The sequence below is a fragment of the Catharus ustulatus genome, chromosome 4, assembly GCF_009819885.2.
Source record: "Catharus ustulatus isolate bCatUst1 chromosome 4, bCatUst1.pri.v2, whole genome shotgun sequence".
In the NCBI taxonomy this organism is placed as follows: domain Eukaryota; kingdom Metazoa; phylum Chordata; class Aves; order Passeriformes; family Turdidae; genus Catharus; species Catharus ustulatus.
Genome location: NC_046224.1, coordinates 35119548 through 35140319, shown reverse-complemented (window position 1 = coordinate 35140319; position 20772 = coordinate 35119548). Strand labels below are relative to the sequence as shown.

General features: G+C 39.7%; 1 protein-coding gene across 5 annotated transcripts; it reads right to left on the bottom strand.

Annotated features, from left to right (window-relative positions):
* Nucleotides 1-509: 509 nt before the first annotated feature.
* On the bottom strand, nucleotides 510-17481 carry ING3 (inhibitor of growth family member 3). 5 transcript variants are annotated; one of them, XM_033058369.1, is made up of 12 exons: nucleotides 17117-17481; nucleotides 16884-16948; nucleotides 12788-12888; nucleotides 11353-11418; nucleotides 9134-9230; nucleotides 6952-7023; nucleotides 6564-6683; nucleotides 4457-4614; nucleotides 3905-4095; nucleotides 2576-2768; nucleotides 2054-2092; nucleotides 510-1454 (listed from the first exon to the last, which is right to left on the bottom strand). In XM_033058369.1, the coding sequence occupies exons 1-12, from the start codon at nucleotides 17464-17466 to the stop codon at nucleotides 1338-1340; spliced, it is 1569 nt and encodes a 522-aa protein (XP_032914260.1). In that variant the 5' UTR covers nucleotides 17467-17481; the 3' UTR covers nucleotides 510-1337. The 5 variants fall into 5 exon arrangements, with proteins under 5 accessions (XP_032914260.1, XP_032914261.1, XP_032914262.1 ...); XM_033058370.1 differs by having other exon boundaries at nucleotides 4457-4515; XM_033058371.2 differs by having other exon boundaries at nucleotides 16877-16948; nucleotides 17117-17237.
* Between the last annotated feature and the right edge of the window lie 3291 nt (nucleotides 17482-20772).

Here is a 20772-nt window from a genome sequence, read left to right as displayed (position 1 = left end):
ACTTCTATCCTATTCTTTAGCCAGTCTATTTATCATCCATAATCACATTTCCCTTCTTACACATCTACTTTGCCTGAGTTCATGGACTTTAAATGCCTACTTCTTTCATTTTGAAAAAACATGGAGTGGCAGAAGCCTGGTTTCATTCTCTGCACATACTCTTTATTACTAATGGACCTATCTGTTTTTATTCCCTTGATACTACTTGCATGGTCATGCAATGGAACACTGCTTCTCTTCTCTTCATGGGTCTGTAAAGCTACCACATGACAGCCACAGTCTTTCACCCTAACCCAGGACTGAAGTAAAATCCTTATTCCAAAGGGAAAGCGTATTTTTTTTAATAGTGGAAAGAAAGAGGAAGGAAAAAATAAGCATAAACCCCATCTTTCTGTTCAGTGCTGCTGCATTAAAGAACTGCAGAAGAAAAAAGGAAATCTGTTTATGAAACCATGTGAAACCATTTCAGCGACAGACCTTTTTTTACAAATGTACAGAAAACATTAATCTGAGGAGTTGAGGTTCTTTTATTTTACACCTAATACAATTCAAATTTAAAGGATTACTTGCACAAAAAAATAAACACATTTGGTATAAAAATTTATTGTCACTTTAACACCTTTTTTTCTTCTTATGGCCCCTGCCTTCTTGGAGCAGAAACATATAAAGACTAATGGCACAAGTTTGTTTTATTCTACAGCATTTTTTTTGCTTTTACATACTCAAGTATCCTAAAGGACAACAGCCCGCTGTATACAAGAACCATTTTCTTCAGCCTGCTGAATTAAATTTCATAAAGAACCAAAGCTATAAAGGCATTTTAAAAACCACTGTCTCTTTTTCCTTTCAGAAGCACTGACTTTTTGCACTATTAATATACATAGTGTTACGTAACAGCTCTTGAGTACAGTACATGCAGCAGAATATATCTGTTGTATATAAAACATACATTTAAAATCTTGACTTATCTGAATTTTTGGAAGATTGAGTAATTGTAGAATGCCCACTGCTTAGAGAAAATGGTTTGATAGTACAAATGTCTGCATATGTTGGCCACTGGAATAATCCAAGGCTCACTGGAATAGTATCTGTAGCACATCAAGGTGCGTAAATAATTTACCTACAATATTAAAACATGACTTAGCAAAACCAATAGTTCAAGATCTTGTGACTGAGGGCTGGAACTAGAAGATCTTTACGGTCCTTTCCAACCATACCATTCTATGATTGCTATGTTACTCTTCAGTGGTTCAAGGAAGTGTGTTGAGAGTTGCCCCTCTCCTCCCAAGTCCTTTATAAAACCTTTAGTATGCAATTTTTTTTCCAGTTGAAGGAACTTATTTATGTCTACTGCCTCTTCTCTTCATTGCAGCTGTACACTGTGGACAGTACCATTTCCCTTTCGGTGCTTCTGTCAGTCCAACACATCCATAGTGGAACCACTCAATAGGGCACTATAAAAAGAGTTAAAAGAGAGGGTTTGGGACTTGAGGTTTTTTTCAAAATACCTATCACAACTACAATTCTATGAAAATGAAACATGACTCACAGGACAAAACAAGGAGAGGGAAAGATCTGCAACATACACTCAGTACACTAAGAAAAATGACAAATTCTAGGAGTCACAGCTGGACTCACATTACAGAGCAAAGTAAGTATGTTGTGCTTTGAAACACTTAGTTTGACAAAGTAATCTTATCACTCACTTCTGTTTAAATGTAGTTATCTCAGTAAATACATGATTATATTCAACTGTTCTTGGGAAACGTTTTTATTTTAAAAGGACAACTCTTATTAGTAGTGAAACAGCTGTAAATTCACAGAAATTAAGGACATTTTGAAGCAGGACATTTTTCAACCTAGCAAAGGTTGAAGATTTCTAAAAGACCCTGAGCTGTGTTTAGAGAGATGAGAAGTTTCCTGAAGGATGGTTCAAATCATATGCACTTTAAAAAAATCTACTCAATAAACAAACTCTAAAAAAAAAGCAACTCCTAGAAGCAATAGTTATATGTACAAGCCTCTCATGAACCTTTTGAACTTTGTTACTTACATCTTGGTTATCACAGCCTACCATTTCACCATAGGACACCTAGTAAAATAAGAAAAAAACCCTTAGCAGTTAACATTTTAAAAGGGCCAACATTCAAGTTTCTTCCTCTGAGGAGTTTTTCCATTAATAGCAATAACAACATTTTCATTTTACTTTTGTTACACAACCCAAACACCATCACGTTTATAGTGAACTGATTATCAAAATTGCTTATACAAAAGAAGATACGTCTGCATATTCTAGATTGGATAAATTCACTGTGAACCCCCTCAATTTTTTAATTTAATTATTCCTGAAGTCTCCATTACCAGATTTAAAACTCTTCAAGGATATCACATCACTAAAAAATTAACTATTTTTAGCTTCAACAGCTCATTATTCACATCACCAGTAAGGATATAATACAGATCAGAAGTTTGAGAGTAAAAGTACAGTTTTTTCAAAATTAGCATTCAGAGAAGGAAGTTCAGCTACATCAAAACAGCAGCTGTAGTTGTATTTCAATTTGGGGGCCATCCTTACCTGATTACAAATACAGTAACGTGGCTCATTTGGATCATAGGTCCAATCAACCTGGCTATTGGAATCAGACTCTGGTATTACTGCTGTTTGCTGAGACAGTTCTTGCGCCAGAGCAGATGAAGAAGAACATGATGATAGAGAGGAAGAAGATGATGACGAGGAGGACTGCTGACTTGACGATTTGTTGTTGTTTCTGAGGAAGAGTAAAAAAAAGGAAAAAATAGCACACATTATTTATATCCTGCCAAGTGAAAGAATCACTAAACAAGTACTTGGTTGACTCTGAAATACTGCAGTATGTAAATCCCAAAGCTATCCTTCACTATCACATTTCATTCAACCACTGCAAGCACTGGAATGCACCCACTGAATGCTCTTGGAAAAGGAAACAAGTCATACCAGCTTACAAGTGCAAAACACGCTGTTCTAATCAATGGAATTTAACAGCTCTAAACTGTCAAGTGGCTTTAACAAATGCTTTTCTTCATGAAGTTTTCCATCAACAGCCTTGGTGTCAAGTCCTAATAAAAATTATGTCACCAATAAAACAGAAATTTACATATAAATAATGTCATATGTCATGTACAACAGATAACTGTTTTGAAAATGACCGATTCTCTGTTAATCTCCATTCAGGCATCAGCAATCACTCCATAGGAATGGTGCCAGAATAAAATTTCTCTGCATTTGCTTATAGGTCAGACCTGACACCCAAGATATTCATAGATGAAAAATATTTCTAAAACAGCATTATTAACTGAGTTGTGAACACACACAAATTTGAATGAAGAAAAAAACTCCAATCAATTTAAAAGGATGGACATTTCGAGACAAGGTCTTTCAAGTACAAGTTCTGATTGTTGAATGTGTGGTGACATTGTGTTGTTAAAAATGTTTTAAAACTTCATTTCAATCAGAAGCAAAATTCATTCCCTGTTCTAGACAGTCAGTCATTAGCAAGTGTCATGTTTACTTGAAACTGGAATCAAACAGATCTCCAAATTATTTCAAAACCATCTACAAACCATTGCACAGTAATTCCCAACATTTGCTGTTAGATCTAATCTCTCCAAAACACAGAAAAATGTGGGAAGACACTTTGTCTCTCAGATAAAAAAGCAAATCAATGGAGTAAGTTTGCTTAAAGAAGTGGGAGTCTAAAGAACACAGCCCTGAACAAAAAATGGCCAACAGGCAGTAACTACCTTCTGCTGATTTCCCCCCACAGACATTAAATGAAATGTATTTCTAGTATGGCCCATGACCTTTTAAAAGAAACCTCAGCTGTCTTGAAAGTTTTAATTACAGTCAACAAGTAAGAAAACCTACTTGCTTTTTCTGCCACTTCGTGAATCTGAGGTTGATGAACTTAACGTCTGAGTTAATGTAGATGCCAGAGCTGATGACGAATATCCAGCTGAATCTCTGGACAATGAAAATTCTCTTCCAAGCTGAAAATCATTGTTCTTAAATGCTTCATAGCTGGCTTTTAGACTGGATGTTCGTCTTCCCTCCTTCATCTGAAAGGAATACTGATATTGTATCAGATTATGCAGTAAAGCTCCTACATAAGGCTGCTAACTGCTAATTATGTGCACAGGTTCACTCGTTACCTTGTTAATGAAATTATGTACAGAAAGCAGTTAAATGTGTGAGAATATCTTCCAGGAAAAGTCAGAAAACAAGCTGTCCCTTTAGGCAAGTTATACAGAATGAAATTGTCGCACATTAATAAAATTCTAATATAAGAACTGAATCACATCAGCTGAAAGTGATAATGGGAATTCAGATTTTTAAAACAACAACAAAAAACCCGCAGTCACTAGCCTTTCTTCTTAATCTTAAGAGGACGGCAGTATGACAAGAATATTTTGACATTACCTGTGCTGTGGCTTGCACTGCTTGAGCTGCTGCCATGGTTATTGCACCGGCCCCGGATCCTGAAGATAATGAGCCCAGGTTATATGATGCCAATGGTTGAGAAGAGTTTGTATTGTATGCATTGTTTGAAGAGGATGATGAATTACTGTTTCGACACCCTTGATGAATAGAACACATTTATGAAATTCAAAATGAAACTAAATTCCTTTGCATTTTAAGAAGAGTTATATGACAACCAGTGAAAGAGTAGGAACTCTGTTTACGCATTGGAGTAGTCTAATGATTTGGAAAAAAGGTTTTAGAAGTAATTAGACACAGTCAGTATTTGTTTATGGGGTAAAAAAAAAAGAAGTTTGTTCCCTATCTATCCTCATATGCAAGGAGTCCTTTTAGAAAGACAGCTCCCACTATGATACTCAGCTATCAAAGAACAAATGCAGCTGCTATACATATGCCTATATTGAAACAAATCTCTATATAATCTCTCTCTATTCTCTACCATAATCATCAAGAAGAGGGTAAGAATGATTATGCACCTATACTGTTTCTGAGGTAAAAATTTCAACAGTTTTAATTCTAAAAACTACAGATCAGTTTTAATGCAACACAATTTCCAGGGTCATCTGCAGAATGACAGCTGCTCAAATATAGCTACATTTTATTTGCAGGCACATGTGAAGTTTCTTCAAAAGAAAACTGAAATAGACATGACTGAAACTGCTTAAAACTGACAAACATTACTGAACTACAAAACAAGGTAGCTGACTAACTCCTTAGTCTTTTATTTTCAGAAAAGAAATTATGAAACACTTTAATATTGAGAATAGGCAGGAAAGTTTAGGTTTTTTTAGTCACTATTCAAAAAGATTTCTTTTTTGACATAGACAACACATGAAAGAATTTTATTTTTGGACCAACTCTCAAAAAATAGGTGTGAAAATAATTTTCCCTTACTTTGGAAATTGTGGTATGCATTTTTTTCTGAAAATAATGCATTGATCTCTTATATTTCTACTACTAATTGCACAAAACTGTACTGTTATCTTCCTCAAAGTGTAAATAAAAAGAAATAGCCATCATACAGCTGTGAAATGACAACAAAGCAGACACACTTCATGGACAACACAGATGAGTAAGAATGCCTGCGATTTTTTATGTTTCAAGTGATTGAAAATCCCAAGGAAAGGTGTATCAGCCTCTGATTGAGGACTGGCTGAATGGCAGACCCCAGAAGGTCTAGACCATAGGGTCTAGAAATTCCACAAAGGGAAGTGCAGTGCACCTGGAGAGTAATAACCCCATGCAACAGCACCAGCTGTGGGCTGACCTGCTGAAAAGCCACCCTGCGGAGAAAGACCTCAGGGTCTTGGTGGACAACAAACTGTCCCTGAGGCAGCAGTGTCCCCTGGGGGCAAAGAAGGCCAATGGTGTCCTGGGGTGCATGAGAAAGAGCACTGCCAGCAGGTTGAGGGAGGTGATCCTGACCCTCTACTCAGCCCTAGCAAAGCTGCGTCTGGACTGCTGTGCCCAGTTCTGGGCTCCTCAGTACAAGAGACATGGAATTCCTGGAATAGGTACAGTGGAATGAGAAAAAGATGATTAAGGTACTGGAGCATCTCACTTATGAGGAAAGGCTGAGGGAGCTGAGTCTGTTGAGCATCGAGAAGAGAAGACATCACTGTCTATCAGTATCTGAAGGGAGGGTGCCAAGGGGATGGAACCAGGCTCTGCTTAGGGCGCCAAGCAATAGGACAAAGGGCAACAGGCAGAACCTGATGCACAAGAAGTTCCAACTGAATATAAGGAAGAACTTCTTCACTGTGCAGGTGGCCACACACAGGACAGGTAGCATAGGAACAGGTTGCCCAGAGAGTTTGTAGAGTCTCCCTCACTGGAGATATTCAAGAACTGTCTGTACACAATCCTTTGCAAGGTGCTCTAGGATGACCCTGCTCGAGCAGGGAGGCTGCACCAGATGATCCACTGGGGTCCGTTCCAACCTCACCTACTCCGTGATTCTGTGATTTCAGAAGACTAACTCACAAATACAATTAAGTTTCCCTTCTTCTGATTAAAAAGCAATGAAAGGAAAGACAATTAGGATTACCTGGTGTATTTTCTTTAGAAGCATCTGAAGTCAGGGTAGATAGAAGAGCTTCAGATTTGAACTTCTTTTCAGGAACATGATCTGTTGTACTATGGTGAGAAGATGGATTGTGTTTCCTTTCTAAATGAAATAAATGAAGGGAACTTCAGTGTAAAATCTATTCAGCTTCAAAGTCAAATTATGCTATCACTTTCAACTAATTCCCACCAGCAAAGCCTATTTCATTCTTGCACTTCTTCTTAAAGACATTATTATTTATTATGTTTTGTTTTCTCCCTGCAATGATGGAGGGAAAAAAGTTCTGAACCATCTTTATCCTGATACTACTGAACAAAAAAACCAAAGGAAACATAAAAAGTGGCCATCTTTTTAAGTTTCAAATACTTACTCTCTACTGGAGTGTGAGAATGGGAGTGATGGTTATTCACAGGCTGTGCTGGCGTATCCAGCTCCAGAGACCCTAAAGAGGGAGGTAAGAAGGACACAAAAATTGAGAGTTGGCACTGTTTTAACTTTTACATACTAAAGGAATCTTTAAAATATTAACCAAATCACAATGTAGTTATATTTATTTTAATCAGAAAAAAATTTGTTAGAGTTGAAAACCCTTTCCACAGTACAACCAGGAGCCAGTGAGATTAGTTCTCAAATAAAAATTGGTGACTGCTACTGTCCAACTGTTGAAATCAAGAACTTAAAATCAAGGCAAATGAGAACAACCAACATTGCCCTCAACATGCCACTTACTGAAATGAGCTGCAGAATGGCTGCACCAAAACTACTGACAATCTACACCAATATGAAGACTGAACAATGTAAATTGTATAAACAAGGGATCTGGTCCCACTGAGTCTACCTTGTCGCATTCAGTGAAAACTCAAGAAACAGCAGTTTCATCTTCCAAGATGATTTAACATTCAAAAGAAAGGGCTGCAAATCATCATCCATATTTTCTTAACATTCAAAAGACACAGAGCAACAATACAAAAAAACCCCAAAACCAAACAAAAAAACCCACAAAAACAACAAAACAACAACAAACTTACCCCCATCCTCCCCCCAAAAAAGGAACAAGTCAGACGAGCATAAATCCAAGTCTATGTCTAAGAATAAAATGTCTTGTAAGATGAGGCTAAATAATCACAGGACAGGAGAGGCTTTGACTATAAATTTAGAACAATATACAGTATTTTGTGTGTCTATTTCTAACAAAAAATTTTGTAGTTGCAATACCTACCAACTTAAATTTTCACAGAAGACAAAACAAGAAAGCAATTCACATTCATTTTTCAAAATCTGTAGCTTCAGCATTTCTTTACCTCTTCCAGTGCTTTTAAAAAGCACTGACATACATGAGTATATGAGTAATACGTAAGTATTACAAATGTTTAAATATAGTTATTCTAGAAGAGGATCAAAGCCTAAGGAGCTATTTTGGCTGAACGAACTTCAATCACATTATGAACTTGCCCAAAGGCTGCCCTCTGGCGGGACTTCAACCTTATGTTTTTACTCTGAAAACTAAAAATATTAAGTCTCTTACTTTTAGCTTTATTTAAAAACAAACAAGAAAACAGAAGTCTCAAACCAAACAAACCTTGAAGATATAACATGCAGTCTAGTACTTCTCTATTTTGAATTATTGAAATTCTATCTAGCAACCTCTCCAAACACATGGTTCAACAGAAGGTAGCATCACACCCTAAAACCAGCTGGGATTTAAACTAAAATCAACTAGTCCTCTTCTGTAACTGCTAGTCAATTAATAGCATTTAAGTTAGAGTTTCCTTTTTAGTGCCTGTTTAGCCCCAAAGTTCCAGCTTATACAACACAGTCACAAAAAGTTCCAAGAAAGAATACTTATTCCTAATATCCCCAAGAGACTTAAGACAATTTTCACTATCTTTGGTTATGAGTACAGCCACTGCCTCCATAATCACAGCAGTTAAATCAACTTGTGAATTTATCACATTTGAATTTGATGTCCAAATGCCGATAAACCAGATTCTTCTACACCAAGCTGGCAAAAAACTATAACTTTACATTTTCATTTACATTCTGAATACCAGTATGGTTGCATTTAACATGCAAGTTTCTTACCTAAAATGCTTTTACCTCACTGGCCCATTACAGAACAACCCATTCTCACCCCTTTAAAAGAGAAAACCACCAAGTACATGCAAAACTAAAATAATGACACTCCTTAGTTTGGTGGCAATCAGTTCAAGGATGAAATGGTACCCTTGCAACTGGGTAAGTGGCATGCTTAGACCAAAGTACTAATGATCTACAGTCATTAAAAACAGGTTTAAATAATTATGTATCTTACTGTAGCAATTCACAAGGACAACAGTTGTGCGCAAAAATTATTCTATTACTTAGCTCATTAATTAGTATTTTGATTTCACTGGTATAAATTGAGGTTGAAACCAAAATTTGAGAATCACTGATGAAAAGTGGGTTAAAACACAGGTGAAAAGACTGGCAGCCACTAACAAGTGCATGATACTTTAATTTTGCAAATTGACAGAAAGTCTGTCAGGTTCTTAAAGAAAATCATGCATACTTACGTCTCTCTAATATTTCTGTAATTCCAGCATTATCTGCTTCAAGTTCCATTTTAAATTTAGCGAGTTCCTGGTCCAATTTTCTCAAATGACGGTCTACCTGTTTGTTGGATGAAGCAAAAATAAATAGTATCCACTTCTGGAACACGAATATCTACATTCTCAATCTCAGACTTGTTAAGTATTACCCTTCCAGCAATTTTGTGCCATGCAGCACTAAGCACAATAATGCACAGAAGCGATCTTTTTGGTCACCTCCACTTCCCTCACTCAGCAAAGACACTGCTGTTAACACCAAAATAGCACAGGCAGAGCTCCAAGATGCTTCTTTTCAGAAAGAAAGATGAAGAAAACTTGGAGGTGCTCTGGCTATGCAAACACAAAGGGGAAGAGAAAGAACAGTACATGACATGGACTCTAGTAGAAATTGGGCTGCTTTGGGGAAATTACAAGTTCTGAACTGAAACCTGTGTGCAATTTGTGTGCCACTATAAACACCAGTAAATTCGGTGCGTACTGAGTCTTAACTGAAAGTGGAGACTCCTGTGTGTTACAGCAAACTATGACATGCTCTTGGGTACTACAAATTAACCAAAAAAATTGTCAACTCACTATCATAACAAAACCACTACATTCCAAATGCTTTTTACATTTGTGATCATACAGCAAAATTTACCCATCTTTATTGAAAACTGGGAGGTTTTTCCAGTTACCAGCTAAGCAAAAGTGAAGGAGAAGTTCCATCTTCTAGAACAAACTTTTGGTTAGTTGTAGTGAAACTAAACAGTTGTTTTATGTGTTCTCTGTTTGAGTGTTGTCTGACTTGCAGGTTCTGTTCTCTTGAGAAATGTAAAATAAATAGATTTAAACTTTATACTTTAAATCATGTGCCACTCCTCTCTGGGTCTGGCCATCCATCCGATTTTTTGCACAATGAATAGTACACTGGCTAAGGCATGAGCAGCCAGTTTCTCCAGGAGTGTGCTGTAGAAAATAGTGTCAAAGGCTTTACTAAAGTCCAGGTAGGCAACATCCACAGCCTTTGCCTCATGTACTAAGCAGGTCACTTCATCCTTGAAGATCAGGTCAGTCAAACAAGAACTGCCTTTTCTAAACCCATGCTGCCTGGGCCTGATCCCCTAGTTGTCCTGTTTGTGCTGTGTCATGACACTCAGGATGATCTGCTCCATGATCTTCCCCAGGACTGAAGTCAGGCTGACAGGCCCTTACTCCCTTAGATACTCTTTCTGACCCTTCTTGTACATTGGGCATTACATTTGCTAATTTCCAGTCAATTGAGGCCTCTGGTAAACACCCAGAAGTGGCTCAGAGACCTCTTCCACCATCTCCCCCAGTGCTGTGTGGTAGATCCCATCACAGCCCTTGACTTGTGTGTGTCTAAGTGGCACAGCAGGTTGATGACCTCCCTTGAATTATGGGGACTTCATTCTGCTCCCCACCCACTTCTTCCAGCTCAAGGGGCAGAGTACCCTGAGAACAGCTGGTCTTGTTATTAAATATTGTGGCAATGAAATACCTCTCCCTTTTCTTCATCTTCCATCACTACATTTACCTCGGTATCCAATAAAGGATGGAGATTTTCCACAGCCCTTCTTTTATTGCTGATATATTTTTAAAAAGTCTTTCTCTTTTAGAGCAGTAACCAGATAAAGTTCTACTTGGCGTTTGGCTTTTCTAATTATCTCCCCACATAAACTCATAAAATCCTTGTAGCACTCTCAAGTTGCCTGCCCGTTCTTCCCAAGGTGATACACTCTCTTTTTTTTTCCCCAGGTTGAAGCTAAAGCTCTGTATTTAGCCAGGTTGGTCTTCTTTCCTTCTGGTTTCTCTTTTGGCACATGGATATAAACTGCTCATATACATTTAAGATTTCCTTCTTGAAGAATGTCCAGCCTTCCTGGACTCCTCAACACCGCATCCCAAGGGATTCTCTCAACCAGTCTCCTAAACAGGCCAAAACCAGGCATTAAAACCTCATGATTTTTAATACTATCTCTATTTTATTTTAAGTGACACTTTCTACCCAAAACCCCAAAATTCTTAAAAGTCAATAAAATATGAAGTGTTTCTTTCACCAGCAAAACATCTGTATGTAGATTACACAAAAGTACAGGCAGCATGGCTGCAGCACTTATCAAAACGCTTAGAACTTCCTAGGGCATAAACTTAGGCAATTCACCACAAGTCTTGTGTCCACTTACCAGATCATATATTTGATTAGCCAGTTGCACTTTTTCATCTGCATCTTCCAAAGCCTTATAATAATCCTGTTAGGAAAAGAATTATTTTTAAATTATGAATGTAACTGAACTAATATCAGTAAGTTTAAGCTACTGTTAGGAGGCACAAAATATAAGTCAAAATGACAAATTTAAGTCAGTTTTCAGAAAGACTATGAAATTTTACTGTGAACAACCATCATCTGAAATACATATCAATTCATTTTCTCTGTGTTAGAAAAAGCCAAATTACAAGATGGGGACACTTCCAACTAGAGTGGTATCTAGATTTCTGCAAGAAATGCTACAAGAAATGAAACAATCTTGGATTTATTTTATATTACACAGCATCATGTTATGGACTTAAAATAAGATTGTGTCTTACTTCAGGAACAACAGAAATCCTACTGCTCTTCAAAATGATGCTAAAGTACTCTGTGGGGAGGCCTTTCCAGCACTCTACTTAAACTGAGATAATACTGTGTATCACTTAAATTATTTTAAAGTAAGTTCCTCTAACTCATAATTGCATTCTAAATAATTTGACTAAAAGAATCCAAAAATTTCCTCTAACCAATGAAAATTCACACATTAAACTTTTTTTTTTTTTAAATAAAGGTATATTTTTAATTGCTTTTACTTTAGATTTGAACAAATTTTACTGCCTTTTAAATCTCAGCTTCCACTGAATAGTATCTTATGTGAAAACTATATGAAATTTTTATTCAACTAATGTCAAAAGCTAGTGAAGTCAGAGCTCTACTCTTTTTCTTTTTTAGAATTTAAAAATCTACTTGCATTAATTAAACAAGAAAACAAGCTTACCCAAATTAGGGGCTGAAGTAGCCACTGTACAAGACTACAAAGGCATTTCTCCTGACAAAATGATGGACTACATTGCTAAAAAATACCACCACCAATGCTCAAATATTGAAGGATAACAGAGAACACATTCATATCCATGTTCTTACTCCTCCCTCTCTCAAGCCACATAGACAGATCATATGTATAACGTGTAGAAGAACAGAAAATGCTGAATTTTATGAAATTTTCTGAAATTCAGGAAATGCTGAATCTAAGCTTGAAAAATACTCTCTAGAAGAAAAGAAATTAACATGGGCAACTTCATGCTGCACAAATAGAAACAAAAAAATCTGATTTCAAAATTGAGTACCTGAGCCTGGGTACCAGTCTTCCTCACCATTTCAGGATTACATTTTTAAATGAGAGAAATTCTTGATCAAAGAAACCTTTCACTCACTTTTCTCCTCTAGGGTAGTTCCATCCACCTCTATGAAAGCCCAAGGGAAGACACAGTTCTGAGCACTTAAATCTCCCATCAATCATAAACTAATTTTTCCTAAGGTTGTCTTAGTTTGCAAAAGAAAAATCTGACCCACTCTTGTGATAGCCTTACTTTTTTGATTGATGTCATTTGTTCTTCTCTCCATTCAGGTTTGTTTTTCTTTGCATTCATAAAAAATTCATTTACCCTCTGCTCAAGCTGATCCATTGCATCTGTAGCATAGGAAAAGATTGAGATAAATGTTATCTTCTCATGTACATAAACATTAGAAAATAAGGGGAAATTTTTTTCTCAAACAAAGTTGACAGGACGGAGGTGCAAACTATTAGAGAGGGAAAAAAAAGAAAAAACCAAAACAACCAAGCAACAGTGCACAGCGGAGGTAAGTATTTACCTTAATTTCCAAGAAGCAGAATTGCATTCTGGTAGGATTCTCATCAAGGTTCTTGTGCTCTCCAGCATGGGACAGGCAGGACTCCAAGTTCTAAAGGTTTTTTGTCCCTAAGAGCAGTGGTAGTGACTTAAAGCACGACCCAAACTCCTCACCCAGGGCTCTAGACTGCTGACTTTGGAACATTCTAGCCAGTTACAAACTGAGCAGGAAACAAAATGTTCTCCTAAGAGAAACAGTCAAATACAAAACCAAATAATTGAAAAAAATTAGTGTCTCAAAAAGGTAGACCAACTGAAGAGCAAAGTCACTGCCTTTAAGGCCAGGGCCTCTCCATAGCTTGCTAGGAAGCGTCAGGGAAAATTGAAAGCACTCACAAATTATTCCCTCCACCCACAGAGGAGTAAATGTATTGATGAAGTATTATTTTGACAGGATTCTCTCACTTTCATGAAGTTGAGAAATATCATGGGGAGGGAAAAAATAAAACCACCCATTTTCTAACATTAACTATCTCTAGAAAGGAAAATGTCAACCACAAGTTATTTTTTTCATTGTTTATTGAGACAGGAACAGGGATTCCTTTCCCCTTCACCTCCACTCTTCTCCCACTGAGTTTATAAACTATTTCAACAGCTGGTCACGTGTGCACTCAACAGCTTGCACTTTTCCAAAAACACACAGCTACCTCAGTCAAACTAGCTTGGACAGCCTTGCTAGTGTCAAGATAAATGACAGTATTGAGGGTTTTTTCCCCAGCATTCTCAGTGACATTGCCCAGCTATCAGTTTTAAGTTAAATGTGACAATGCATGAATCACCTACAAACTTCAGGCTCTGGGTGCAAAACACCTAAGAAATTTTCCAGAAACCACCATTAAAACTGGATCACATCTTGCCAAAACAAAATGCAAATTAACTAATTAGTTCAAGAAGCTCATGAATCCCCAAGTATGATTTACTATTAAAATCCAAGAGGCCAAGGATCTTCTCAACTCTGAAAATTCATAGCTAGAACTGTTTACATAAATAACCAAAAATTATTCCTATTAAACAATCAAAAATATTCATCAGTCTTCCCTATGCTGGGAACATTCAGCATCAAACCCAACAGGAACCTAACAACTGACTGGACAGAGCATCATTAATCCCAAGACGTAACAGCTGTGACATAAGATCACATCAACTTTATTTAGACCCAGACAAACAAAGTAGTCAAACAGTTTTGGTGTAAAACAGGCCAAAGTGAGATAACCTGAATAATGAGCATTTTGCACTTGCACCACATAGAGAAGATTAAGAAGCCTGAGAGGCAAGCAAGAAGCACACACTTTATAAACAGGCTTCTAAAATCTTTGTTCTTTGACCAAAGACTCTAACTTGGACCAAGAAGCCAACAGACAAAATGTTGTATCTCCGGTCCTGTGAGCACAAACACCTTAAGTGTTACTTATTCTAGTGGCTCCATAAAGAAAGAAATTATAAAAAGTATCTTCCCTCTTCACTTTTTATTGAGGACATGTCATCAGTCTGTGTGAAACTGCCTAGGGGAAAATTTCCAGAAACTTAGTCTCTTCTGGAAGAGCAGAAAAGGCAAAGGCAAGTGCAGGTCAGATCTATCCAGTTATATGGAAAGTTCTCTCTGCTGCACTCAAGTTCAGCCATTTTTTCTCATCATACTGTATTCTGAGATACCAATTTCTTAGATCAAATTTCCCGAGAGAGTTGCCAAAACTGAGAACAGTCTTTTTTCCAGATGTTGACATTTTACCATGAAAACCTGATAATCCATTATTTTAACTTAAACAGAGAAACACGTTTTGTGCTTCATGTGCAGCTCAGTTAAATCAAGTCCCAACTCAGATGATCTTTGCTTTTTCCACAGCAATCTTATCAGAATATACAGCAGATAGACACATTTATTTTTTCTTCCAACTACAAGCAGCAGAACCTGCCTCATTACGAGTCAATGTGGTCCAAACAGAACAGAATACAAAGTCAACAATACCAGTAAAGCAGAGACGCAGAGGTATCTCTGAATTACAAATCATGTGGATTTCTGGGACAGTATCACTGATCAAAGTACTGTTTTCAAGTACTTCTGAGGCACCAAAACAACCTCCACATTTGTAGCGTTCATCAGGCAGTTGGGCAAGTGATGCTGAAGAGGTGCTAGTCCAGAAGTTTCATAAATAAAGTCTTTGGATACCCTGCCCATTATTGGTCAAGTATTACGGAAGTACCAAGGTCTAAAAAACTTTTCTGTACACCTAAGGTTGGTCCACTGTCATTTACTACTTCCAGTAACATAACATGGAGGGCTATTTGTCATCTTCAGTTAAAGCAGAGGAAATGACAAACTGCTGTCTTGGCATTGCTAGCTGCCTCAGCTCTCACACACACCACAAAAAACCCCTACTATCTTCTTTGCCTTCTTATGGAACAGAAGTAAAGTTTATGAAGTTATTCCAAACTATCCAAGTCAGGGAGCTGCTCACTCCATCTCATGATGCTCCCTGGTGATAGGATGACTTCAGAAGTGTTATTTCCCAGAAGGAGCCATGACTGTTCCCACAACTTTAAGCACTGAACCCAAGACAACATTTGGATCATAATATACAAAAAAATCCGATAGACAATCCTACATGTGACATTAATGCCTGTTAAACAGACCTGCTGGGTTCACTGAAGAAAATATCCAACAGAAACTACTTGGAAGTATTATAGAACTGTTCCCACTTAGTGCCACATTTTGTATTCCTATACAATATTCCCTTGTTATTTCCATCTCTGCTCTGTCTCTCATTCCCCTTTACAATAGCCTGACCCTTCCATATTAATCTTTTGTGCAGTAGCAGTTTCATTAATGAATACTTCTGGGTCACAGTTATAGATAACCATATTAATCGTGTGTTAAATGATCGCAGCAGCCACCCAGGGTGTTACAGGACATCTAAGTCCCAGATGAGATTGCATTATGAAAGATGAAACTGCAATGCATCCTGAAAACAGCCTAAGGCAGTGTATTACATCAGGATATAAGCAGAGAGATAAAAAGTGGTCTACAAAGAAACCTGAAGTGTACTTATGTTTTGTGTAATATAGTATATATATTTGTACAAAAGTAGACGTTTATATAATTTGTATAAAACCGAAAGTATAAAGTAAATTTGGTTGTGCGTCAGCTAGGGCACAACGGGCCGAGCACCTTCCCTTACACTGTTACTAGGGAGCTGGCTGGAAAGTTTCAGGGAGAGCATGTCGCTGCCTACTGGAAGGAGTGGGACATAACTCATGTTCCAAACCACCATCACTGCTCTTAGGGATCAAAAATCTAAAGAGTTTGGGCCGTGCCACCAGAAATGCCTTTGGGAGCAGCACAAGCCCAGGACCGCAGCTCCGCCAAGGCGCTCCTTGCCCGAGACGCGGCGGGCGGGGGCTTGAGGCGGGGCGGGGGCTGCAGCGCCAGCGCCGTGCGCCCCGCCCCTCGCCTCGTCGCGGCGGCTCCGCAGAGCCTTCGCCCGCGGGAGACGACGAGACGGCCCCAGGCCCGAGCGGCGGTGCTGGAGAGCCGGGACAGAGCTGGGGACGGGGCGCGACCGCCCTGCGGCAGCGCGGGGGAGCGGGCGGAGCTGCCGCCGCGAGCCGCAGCGGCGCCGCTTCGCCTCCTTCCTTCCTTCCTTCTGTGCTCGGTCGTCCCGCCCCTCGCGCCCTGCGGCGGGGGCGCGGCGGTGGGGCCGGTGCCCGCGGGGCGGAGCGGGGCGGGCGCGGAGGAGGCGGGCGGAGGCGGAGGGGGCGGGACTCACGTACTCTGCACCTGCAGGTCCATCTCGCGCATCTCGGTGAACCTGTCGCGCAGATCCATGGGAAGCTGCTCGATCACTGCGGGGACACGGGGGAGCGGGAGAGAGGGGGGAGGAAGGGGGGGAGCCAGTCAGTCACTCGCCGCCGTGGGGGAGGGGGGGCGCCGCCTCCTCGCCGCGGCTTCCCCCGGCTCCCCCGCACCGGCCGTGCCCGGCCGCCCGGCGCCCCCGCCGCGCACACACTCACTCTCCAGATAGTCCTCCAGGTACAGCATGGCGGCGGCCGGGCCCGCGCCCAGGGGCTGCTCGAGAGCGGGCGCTCGTCCCTTCCAATATGGCGCCGCCGCCAACAACACCAGCGCCTCGACTCAGCGAAAACAAGATTGGCGGCGGACGGCGCTCGCCTCGGCCGCGCCGCGATTGGCTACTCGCGCCGCTGACGCACACCGCGGCCCTGCTCTGCCGCGCGGCATCACGGGAAGTGTAGTCTCTGCTGGGCGAGCCGCTGGGAGACTGCGCGTCCTGCCAGGCATTGTCATTCCGGCCGGTCAGCGGTCCGGGGCCGGTCAGCGTTCCTGCGGGCATTCCCGCGGGCATTCCCGCGGTCCTGGCAGTCCTCCCGCCTCGCAGGGGCCGCGGCACTCCTCCGGGAGCAGCTTTCGGTCCTCCGGAGCGCCCCCGGCGTGCCCGCAGCGCCGCAAGTCAGGCGGACGGAAAAGAAAAACTTGCCGTTTTGTGACCACTCTCGAGGCTTTTGTTTGTCCAGTGCTGTTTCGAACGCTCGTAGCCGGCATTAGTTCATTAAAAGCGTAACAAGTGGCAAAACTAATGAAATTGCTTCGGTCCGTGACCTGTTCAGCACAGGTCCCAGTACGGACAGCCTTAGGAGAGCCTGGGCTTTATAATTGCTGTTCAGAGCGCACAGCCAAAATTGGCTGACAGCAGTGATTGCCATCCAGTTACAACGCTCCTTGCAGTAATTCACTTTTTCGTGTTTGGAGCTGGGGTTTTTCACGCAGTTTAATGCCCCCAAACAGTTTTTTCATCACCCTTCTATTGCTGTTATTTACTGCTTTAAGTATGGAGTGATGCATTTATCCAGCCGTGTTTTTTGCCTGGGGAAAGAAATTTTTGGGGGTTGCACGATGCCAGGTGTAAGTACAGGAGCATAAGAATTGTGGTAGCAGATGAGGTTTGCTCTCCACCGTGCTTTTTGTTCCCGTGTCTCTATCTGTGCCGGGTGTATCCAAGCAAAAAGGAAATAAATGCTTAAGCCAAGGATGAGTAAAAATTGCATGGGATGTTTTTGAGGGTCAAGACCGATGGGAAGTGGTACTTTTCTCATGTCTGAAGTTCATGTATTGGGAGTAGTTAGTTAAAGATGACTGAATTTTGGGAAGTGAAGCATACATTTTGTATATATTTGTGAGGAACAATGGTAGTAATGTGTTGAATACATATGGTATAGCAAGCAAGTTGAAAGGTTTTAATTCCTTTGTCATTAAAGATGGGGGAGAATGAAAAAGGGCTAAGAATAAACTCTCAGTAACTTTTCAACTTTGTGAAAAGTGCTGCATCAATGTGGTCATTTTCCATACTCACTCCATCATCAGCTGTGTAATCTGCACTGCCAAACCAGAAATATCAACTGCTCTCATACATAGAAATGAGAACAGATTTTAGATGGTCATTAAGCTGAATTAGACTTAGTGGAAGTAATCTCTCTATTCTTGCTAGTACAGATCACTTTCGTCTACAACTTCTGACACACTAGTGTAGGCATAGCAGTATTTTTAAAGTTTTGTTAGAGAAATTGTTTGGCTTCAGTTTGGTATGTAAAAGACAAGATTGAACCCTTGTGGGAAGGTAAATGCCTGCATTTACTGAAGTGAAAGGGTTTGATGCAGCAAGGGAACTTAATCCATGCAAAAGCACAGCAAAGTAATGATGTCCTGTATTCATTAGGAAAAAAGCTAGGGGAATTTAGGGGAAATCTGAATTGATGGCACCACTTTCTTTTATGCTTAGTTGCAGCTTTAATGATTTTTAAAGAAAAAAAAATGTTGTAGACATGTTTGGGAGCACGTGTCATGCAGCTGAAGTCTAGGAACAATACTGTGAACAAAGATACCACTACTAGAACCACCACGGAAATATGGTCATACAGTAAGTCCCATTTGCCTCATAGCCTAAATCCCAGACAGCACAGACATTTGGGACATTGTGACTTCTCATCTTTGCAAGTTTGGGGATAGGTAACAAAATTCTCAATGAGGCCTTCTGGGTATTTTATGTGTGTTGTGGTGCCCAGACCAAGGAATACAGCACTTGGGGCTGTGTCTCAAGTCATTTCCATTAGTAATGAAGTGTGCCCTGTGTCTGTTACTGAAACAGGAAAATGAAACTATGCTATGCCAGCAGAATGACTAAGTACTAGTGGGCTGGCTGCAAGGTATGAGTTCCCCCTGTTTATGTGTAGTGGTTTGTTGTAATGTGAGAGATTCTTATAGAACCTGCTTGAAGAACTGTTCAGTGTAGTGCTTTACAGTAGGGGATGGTAGGGGATTGTGAGGTAAGCTACAAATGGAAATACAACTCAATTTGTCCACTATCTACTGAAATCAGGAACTTATTTATCTTCCTGTAGTCTTCTTTAGTATTTTTTAGACAAATGAAGAAGCTCATATTTTTCATTTCTGACTATATTAATTCATGTTGTGTATCAAATGACTAGCCACACCAACTTTAGCAGGGTTGCTTGTGTTAAGTGCTGTTTATCATGACATACCAATGGCACTGAGTTTAAGCTGACATTTAAGAAGTGATAAGCCAACAAACCATAAAAAAGAAACTGTTTTTACAATAGAAAACTTCCTGTTGTTTATAAATGCAAAGAATTAACTCTGTTGATTAACTCTTTTTGAGCAGCCTAATTAGAACAGCTCCTGATAAGGAAACAGGGATTAATGACTGTTTATTCAAATGCAATACAGTGAAAAAGACCTAAATGCCAGCTGTGAACTCAAGGTACAAAGAAGTTCAGTTTGTGAATTGCAATCAACATTGCTCATAAAACTCCTTTGCAACTACAGAGCTGCTTAGCACAAAAGTGAAGGGAGGCCACAGGAGTTGCTGTTTTCTCCTGTTTATATGGTGTTATTAATGTTGATGGCATTTCTCCAGCAAATGTTTCACATAAATCATGTTTCATCACTGTGACAGAGTGATGGCATAAAGGAATATTACAGATACCTTGTGATCTACCTAAAGCTAATTGCTTGCTTAGGTTTCATTAGTTTTCAACTGACAGGAGAAAAAGCCGATTAAAAACATAAATTTATATTCTGATGCATGCTTCTCAGACGAGGGTTAAGATTTTCAAATCTCACTCTCTTCTGCACTTTCCCATTCCATATCTCTGTAATGTCCTTTTGCTAATTTTGTCTATCTCTTCCCATGTGCAGGGCTGTTTGACACATCTAACCCTATCATTTCTGTTGGGAAAGATGAATCAGGAAAACCTTATAAATATGATTGCCTAGCAAAAGATTCTGAGAATATGGAAACCGTAAGTGAGGTTGAAATGAAAGCCATCTTTGAGATACCAAACCTTGGTTACTAAATAACTAGAAGACAGTAGGATGGCCGGCTGAAGGTAATCCTCCCTTGATAGAACAATACCTTCTGCTGGAGTGCAAGTCCAAAAGTCAGAGAAAACCCTGCTAGCTTGGCAGAAGGAGTCCAAAGAGTAGTTTTTAAAGTATAACATAGTGTGGTAATGTAGTAATTCTTATAGGCTGTATGTAAATGCTATGGGATTTGTATCGTTTATTAGATTGGTTAGTGGAAATTAGAATACTCAACACAAAAGAAGATTTATTGTAACTTCGCTCCCTTACCCTT